This window comes from Hipposideros armiger, unplaced genomic scaffold, assembly GCF_001890085.2.
Source record: "Hipposideros armiger isolate ML-2016 unplaced genomic scaffold, ASM189008v1 scaffold_625, whole genome shotgun sequence".
Classification (NCBI taxonomy): Eukaryota; Metazoa; Chordata; class Mammalia; order Chiroptera; family Hipposideridae; genus Hipposideros; species Hipposideros armiger.
Window position 1 is genome coordinate 975518 of NW_017731975.1, and position 8116 is coordinate 983633.

General features: G+C 49.3%; 1 protein-coding gene and 1 pseudogene across 2 annotated transcripts in view; one reads left to right on the forward strand and one right to left on the reverse strand.

The window, feature by feature from the left end:
• Positions 1 to 6416, reverse strand: part of R3HCC1 (R3H domain and coiled-coil containing 1) — a 15385-nt gene extending 8969 nt beyond the window's left edge. The window contains exons 1-4 of one of the 2 annotated variants that reach the window (XM_019625422.1): positions 6279 to 6416; positions 5709 to 5836; positions 5151 to 5288; positions 3862 to 4450 (exon numbers count right to left, since the gene is read on the reverse strand). In XM_019625422.1, the coding sequence (XP_019480967.1) occupies positions 3862 to 4450; positions 5151 to 5288; positions 5709 to 5836; positions 6279 to 6401 (978 nt within the window). In that variant the 5' untranslated portion in view covers positions 6402 to 6416. The remainder of the gene's footprint in view (positions 1 to 3861; positions 4451 to 5150; positions 5289 to 5708; positions 5837 to 6278) is intronic. The other variant, XM_019625423.1, reaches the window with a different exon arrangement.
• A 697-nt stretch (positions 6417 to 7113) lies between these two features.
• LOC109372333 (stathmin pseudogene) lies at positions 7114 to 7747 on the forward strand (annotated as a pseudogene).
• Positions 7748 to 8116: the final 369 nt, after the last annotated feature.

An 8116-nucleotide genomic window follows, 5' to 3' on the forward strand; every position in this document is an offset into this window, starting at 1 on the left:
ATTTCAGTAAAATGGCAGAGGAGAAACTGACCCACAAAATGGAAGCCAACAAAGAGAATCGGGAGGCACAAATGGCTGCCAAACTGGAGCGTTTGTGAGAGAAGGACAAGCACATTGAAGAAGTGCGGAAGAACAAAGAATCCAAAGATCCTGCTGATGAGACTGAAGCTGACTAATTTGTTCTGAGAACTGATTTTCTCCCCATCCCCTTCCTAAATATCCAAAGACTGTACTGGCCAGTGTTTTATTTTTACCCTCCTGACAGATATTCTAGAAGCTGATGTAGGATTATAGGTAGATCCAGACTGTATGATGTTTTAGGGGTTTAAGAGGAGAAACTAAAAGTGTTTTACTCTTTTTCTAAAGTGTTGAAGTCTTTCTAATGTAGCTATTTTTTCTTGTTGCATCTTTTCTACTTCAGTACACTTGGTGTACTGGGTCAATGGCTAGTACTGTATTGGCTCTGTGAAAGCATGTTTGTGAAAAGAGTATGTAGTGGCTTCTTTCAAATTGTTAGGTGCTGAATATCTGTTCACTTTTAAATCCCAATTCTGTCCCAATCTTACCAGATGCTACTGTATTTGAATGGTTAATAAAACTGCACAGTGCTGTTGGGAAAAAAAAAAAAAGATTTTAGGGACAGCCTGTTAGCGCGGTGCTCATAACACCAAGGTTGCCAGTTCGATTCCCACATGGGCCACTGAGGTGCTCCCTTCACAACTAGATTGAAGCTACTACTTGACTTGGAGCTGATGGGTCCTGGAGAAACACACTGTTCCCCAATTAAAAAACAAAAACAGGGGCCGGCCGAGTGGCGCATTGGTTAAGAACTGGCTTGGGATGCCAGAGGGCCCCGGTTCAGATCCCACCTATGAGGGCCAATGACACTGCCCTCTACAGCTAAGATGCTGAACAACAGCTCAACCTGGAGCTGGGCTACCGTGGGTCGCCAACGACGGCGTAGGCTACAGTCCCCTGCTGCAGTGGGCTGCCATAAGCTACCATGTGTAGCCGGCAGCCAGCGTCAGCAGCCAGCAGCTGCCATGAGTGGCCGTCTAGAGGCTGGCAACTGACCTGCCTCGCCTGGGAAGAGCGCAATGAAGGTGCCAACTTGGGCCAGTGAAGCAACGTCTTCCACAACTAGACTGAAGAACAAAAGGACAGCAACTTGTCTGTTCCCCTTCCCCCAATTCCCCAGCGCTGTTCCCATCCCCTAACTCCCCAATTAAAAAAAAAAAAAAGAAGAAGAAGAAGGCTACCCATTAACCCAGTTTTCACCACAGCCTCTTCATGTAACTCAGAGGCTGGACGCACAAAGTGATATCAGCATGCAGGCCTCCACCATGGGATATCTAGATAAATGGGGAAGGGGTTTCAAAGCGCATCTACCCACACTATTTGGGGACATATAGCAGGTGAGGATAAAATGGTCTCTATTCAGGGGAGAGTAAACAGAACAAAAAGCAGCACAAAAGATATGCAGAGTTTCTACAGCAAAAAAAATAAAAAGCGCAGCAAGAAAAAGAAGATAAAAATGTATTGGAAAATTCTCCCGGGAAAAAGGAAGAAAACTTCAGTTAATAACTGCTTCACATTCCCGAGGAAATCAAAGAAAGCCTGATTTCCATGTCACAATGGATAAACCCAGACTGAGATGAAAGGAACTGTCAGAGCCACAGAAAGATGTAAAAGAGGCAATCATGTTCATCATAGAAGCAGCAGAGACTACGGCCAATGATGCTGAAAACAAATCAGTGGCGCAGAGTAAAGGCTTGTAAAAATGAAGGTAACTATATAAACTGAACATATTTAAGCTTCGCAGCAGCTCCATCAGATGAAGATTGTTACCCTTATCGCGGGGGAATAATCTGAGGTATCGCCAAGGGCACCCCAGCTACTAAGGGCAGAATTGGAATTCACTCAAATCCAGATTTAGCCTGACTGTCACACCCATACTTCCAAACACAACAAAATTAAGATTTTCCATCTTTAGAATGGCATTAGAATTGCCTTGATGCTGTGGCCAGTAGCCAGACAGAGAAGTCAGGAATTCAATAAATTAGATGAATTGAGCAGTTAGAGAAGCATGCTATATGTGTGCTGTAGAATTTTACCTAAAGCGAGAGGTATGATTTGAAGACTATGAAAAGAGCAAAAGCAGGGGACATGGGGTTGCAAACAGTCCCATTTGAAGGGACAGACCTAGAATCCCCTGCTGCCACAGTGATCCTAAATCATAGCTCAGTGCACCTTTCCTTGCCATGGGCAGGATCACTGTGGGCACCTGCAGCTCTGGAGTATTTGTCCCAGTGTCACGTCTCGTCACTCAAAGCCACCCCAACCTGCCTGAGATGGTAAGACAGGCATTGAACTGTCTACCCAGAAACTGGGTTGAGGTGACAAACTATTCTTTTCGTGTTTAAGGTGAGGTTTAAGAATATTCGGTTTATGTTTGTTATTGAAGTTCCTTGTACTGTTTACATAATTTTGGCATATTAGAGAATCTCACACATTGGGTAGCAATTCCAACATCAAAGTGAAATGGATCTCAGACTAACCTTTTTAAATGGGTAGATGTAGGAGTATTTGATGAAGTTTGTAAACAATATTATAATATTAAAGAGAACTGAATTCACGATATTTAAGATTAACAAGAGTTGTTTAAATACAGCACATAAAGTTTGCTTCATAGCCTGCTGGGTCATCCAGGGCTTCTTGGAAGATGAAGTAAATATACTTTTCCCTATTCCTTTCACTAGATACAACTAAACACCCTGGATATTATATATAAAATGAACATAAGAAGACTCTAAAAGGCAAAGAGAAGAAGGGAGACCAGCTAGGGACCTTGGGTTCCAAGGAACAACAAAAATGGTAAGTTTTCTGGGTGTCCTTTATGCCTCCAATTTCCAGACTTAGAGCTTGATGAAGCCAGCGACCCAGAAACACCAAGGAACACAAACCAAAAGTAACCCCACCCCCAACAAAATCCTTTTTTCTCTCTAGCCAAAGGGTCAAGCTAGCAAGACAGAACACTTTGAGACAATAACTTCTCTATCTCACCCAAACACCATCCCTCCTCACACCAGCAAAGACCAAGTAGGAACCCAGATTGTCACATTCCCCAGGTTGTATTGAAGTGCCACAACCTTCCCACCAAAATGATGTCAGAGAAGGCCAACTAGGGAGCTGGGATTTTCATACCCTGCAAGCAGTAATGAGATGCAGCTCCTGCCTCCAGTGTGAGTAGAGACCACTAGAGAACCTGACTTACACCACCCAGCACTCTCCCTTTCTCCCTCCCTACAGTGTTGTCAGAGGAGGCCTCGTGGACAATAGGACTTTCTCTACCACCCAGATAACAAGAGGCCACCCCAACCCCATGGTGTCAGTGGAGGTCATATTGGGAACAGCAACAAGGCATTTCTACTCCTTTCAGCAAGAAAAGCGCCCATGGAGGCCTACGGGAGAACCAGAACACCCACCCTTACAAACAGAAAACACTGAGATAACAGAAATGTTAAATTATTTGACAAAGATTTTAGAGCAGCCATGATAGAAATGCTTCAATAAGTAATTATGAACACACTTGATATAAATGAAAAAATAGTCTCAACAAAGGCATAGAAGATATTAAAAAGAACCAAAAGGAAATTTTAGAATTTAAAAATGACAATGACTGAAATGAAAATCTANCCCCCCCCCCCATGGCTCCTAAGGGACTCCTATCACCCAACACCCAGCCCTGCTCAGCCAGCACATGCCCCGTCCCGCTACACCACGTCCCTTAGTCCCCATCCACCCAGGACTGCACCCACCTCACTTCCGCCCTCCCTTTTCGGGGGTTAAGAGCCTCATCACCTCCTGCAGCAGCTCACTGTAATCATCCTCGGAGCAGCCGCCAGGCCCCTCCTCTTCCTCTTCCTCCTCTGCGGCCAGGCCCTTCTCCAGCTCTCTCCCGTTCCCCTCTTCCAAGTCCAGCTGCAGACTGCACTCAAGCTGTGTGGCCACCTCCAGGCTGTCTCCCGCCCCTGAGCGGTCCCTAGGCCCCGAGGGCTCAGTGCCCACTGGGTTCAGCAGCTGCTTTTTCTCACATCGCTGGCCCGGGCTCTTTAGGTCCTCTGTTGCCTGAGTCATCAACACAGGGGGCTCCTGATCAGAGCTGGGGTCCCCAGCACCAACATCTCCAGGCTCTTCCAGGAGCCTGCCAGCTGGAGAGTCAACCTTGAGCTCTGGGGTCGCAGGTGGAGCCCTTTCTTCTTGTCTGCGTAGGACCCGGGGCACATACAAAGCCTGGTCGGGCTTGCGCCCTCGATGCCACCGGCCAGCCCGGGCCTTTCGGGGGCCAGCAGGCGCTCCCTGGTTTGAAGTGGGCTGAGGACCTTGGTACTTGCCAGGGCGGGAGGCAGGAGGGCGACAGGGGCCAGAGAGTCCGTCTGAACTGGGTAACCTGGAGCAGGAGCAGATGGTGGTTAGAGTAGTGTCTGGGCCCCAAGGAAAATGATTTATCTGCCTTTCAGGCAAGAGGCCCTCAAGTCAGCATTAGGTAAAAAGCAATGCCAAAATGACCCTCGAAAATACTTTAGGAAGGCATCCTAGTGGAGGCTAAGTGCCCTCTCTGAACAAACCCAAAGCAGCCAGCTCTCCCTCCAGTGTTTAAACTGAGTCAGAGACAGCTGAACCTTTGGCTATGTATCGGGTAAGTACTTACGTTTAGGAACTAGGTTATTAGAAAAATCTTAAACACTAGGATCATAGTCATTATGATGACATCCTGCGAGATGCACATGGAAACAGAGATGAGTGAAGGCTCAGACGTGCTTCTCACGTTCATCCCATGGCCTCTGGAGCACATGCTCACTGAGCAGGGCTGGGTGTCGGGCAGACACCCTCAACTGCTTAAACTGTTCTGGCTCTTCCTCTGTTTCAGCCCAACATGCATAGTTGAATTTGCTAAATGAATGGCACATACAGTGTACCTCAACTCCATAGATGAAAGAAGGGACAGCGCTGACTTTAAGTGACTAAGGTTGGGGATAGGGGGCTTCTGGCCCTGGTTTCCTGACAAGCTCCCCCTCCCAGGGCCGACCAGCTCACTCACCCACCCACAAGGAACCGCTGAGGGCCTTCCAAGGTGGTAGGATACACACCTGATGCCCAGGTGACAGATGACCGTCCTCCTCTTCCAGCCCTCCCCCACAGAGAAGCTGCTCAAAAGATCAAAATTCTCTGCAGTCCTGTGGATCAGGTACCGGAGGCGACTGGAGAGTGGGGGGAAAAGGAGTACCCTGGGAAGGGACAGGAAGGAGTGCTGAGCAGGGGCTCCAGGTCCAGCCCCTGGGGCCTGAGCCCCACCAGGTCCACTCCCAGTTTAAAGGTGGCATTAACACTAGGCTCGCTCTGCCCGCTTGAGTCCTAGGCTGACTACAGTGGACCTGAACATAGAGGTTATTACCGGGAGCTACAGCTCCCATCCCCATTCCTGTGCTGGGCACCTTCAGCCTCGGGGTGATGCTCAGAATTACACAGGGAAAATGCAGCTGGGAGAGGCCAGAGAGCAGACTGTGAAACCTAAAGGCCTCGGTCAGAGGCAGGGGCAGGCCAGTTACCCTGAATGCACCACTGCGGGAGGGGACAGAGGGGAGCAGGAGTATCCTGCCCTTCCTAGCAGCAGGGCAGGCCCCTCCACCATGCTCCCTCCAGCTTACTTTGACAGTTGCTTCTGCACCAGGAAGCGGTCCAGCTCCTCCTGGACGCGGTGCACAAAATCATTCTCGGTCGGGGAGAGGAAGACGCCGTCCAAGCAGAGAAGGGCCAGGGTGACAGGTGGAAGAGCCTGTGGGGCAGACGGCCAGGGCAGAGATCAGAGCACAGACCCCGAGCCACCCCAACCCCGCAGTGCTGCAAGGGACTCAGAGACATTGTGGTTCAGGTCCCTCCTCAGACAAGCGAGGCGCAGGCTCGGAGGTGGGGAAGGACCGTGCCCACGCTCCTCCCCGGCACGGCAGCAGCGGGGCACGAAAGGGGTTCCAGGCCCCTGCCTGAGCGTGTTGCTCCGCACGCGAGCCCCATGCTGCTGGGCCGTTGTGCCCGTGCTGCGCGCGCTTGCCCCAGGCTCGCGGGCTCTCAGGCCTGGGCGGGGAGTCGGGGAGGCCGGGGCCGCATCGGGCCTGTTCGGAGGGTACAGTCGGTCCTCCTCAGCTCGGGGGCGAGAGGCCAGGAGGGTGAGAGCCGGCCGCGAAAAAGCTACCCGCCCCAGGATCGGCCGCCGCACTCACCGCAGCCGCCCCGCGCGCAGCCGCCGCCCTGAGGGTCCCCAGAAGCCTGCACGCCCCTTCGCATCCAACAACGGCCCAGCTTTGGCGGGGCCGCAGCGCCCCGGTGCGGCCCGGGGGTGGCATCGCAGAAATGGCAGAGGGGCGTGTGATTGACTTTCACCACAGAGCACACACTGTGTCCAGGGATCAATTAAATCTAGCTAACACTTCTGAATGGCACCTATATACTAGGTCGTGAGGGTACCAGATTTTCCAGTTCATTGTTCCTTCCCCTAGGGACATAACAGAAGAATAAGGAGACAGGAAATTTCTGGGCGCCAAGTATCTCTCCACCTATTGCTCTTCTTTGGCCCTCATTGGTGGAACTTGCAAAGAGGTCCAGCTCACACCAAAGGGTCGCTGACAAGGTGTACTAGCCTTGTGGGTAACAGGCCAGAGAAGCCACTATAACATGGTGAATTGCGGGCTGCGGAATTATACTACCTTGCTACATCCAGAAAAAACTCTGTCACCCGCCTTAAATAGGGCTTGAAATTCTTGCCATTGTACAGCCAGTGGGATGGGCTACAATAATCTAGTAGACCAGGGTTGAAATCTTCCTGTTCCCTGAAAGGTGCTGAAATATAAACCCTTGATCATCCTGAATCGAGAAGCCCAGAGCCAAGCAAGGGCCCAGAGCTAACAGCATTTAAAAGCAAGATTTTAGGGACGCAGGGCCACGCCCACCCTGGGCTCGGCGCTGCGTCTGATGGTTTGCCTGGGCTGGATTCTAATTTACAGCTGTTAGGAATCTGTAATCCTACATTTTTGATACTAGCCTGGGTTCCACAAGAATCAGGACCTCAAAAAAATCAAGGCAGGATGTAGGATTTTTCATGACATAAGGCAGCAAATATAACCTAAAACCTAGAGGGTTTTCTTTGCCAGCGGATTGTGTAGAATACACAGCCAGTCTCTTGTCTTCTGTTCACCATGGCTTCTTCTGATATCCAGGTGAAAGAGCTGGAGAAGCGTGCCTCAGGCCAGGCTTTTGAGCTGATTCTCAGCCCTCGTTCAAAAGAATCTGTCCCAGAATTCCCCCCTTTCCCCTCCAAAGAAGAAGGATTTTTCCCCTGGAGGAAATTCAGGAGAAATTAGAAGCTGCAGAAGAAAGACGCAAGTCCCATGAAGCTGAGGTCTTGAAACAGCTTGCTGAGAAACAAGAGCACGAGAAAGAAGTGCTTCAGAAAGCTATCGAAGAGAACAACAATTTCAGTAAAATGGCAGAGGAGAAACTGACCCACAAAATGGAAGCCAACAAAGAGAATCGGGAGGCACAAATGGCTGCCAAACTGGAGCGTTTGTGAGAGAAGGACAAGCACATTGAAGAAGTGCGGAAGAACAAAGAATCCAAAGATCCTGCTGATGAGACTGAAGCTGACTAATTTGTTCTGAGAACTGATTTTCTCCCCATCCCCTTCCTAAATATCCAAAGACTGTACTGGCCAGTGTTTTATTTTTACCCTCCTGACAGATATTCTAGAAGCTGATGTAGGATTATAGGTAGATCCAGACTGTATGATGTTTTAGGGGTTTAAGAGGAGAAACTAAAAGTGTTTTACTCTTTTTCTAAAGTGTTGAAGTCTTTCTAATGTAGCTATTTTTTCTTGTTGCATCTTTTCTACTTCAGTACACTTGGTGTACTGGGTCAATGGCTAGTACTGTATTGGCTCTGTGAAAGCATGTTTGTGAAAAGAGTATGTAGTGGCTTCTTTCAAATTGTTAGGTGCTGAATATCTGTTCACTTTTAAATCCCAATTCTGTCCCAATCTTACCAGATGCTACTGTATTTGAATGGT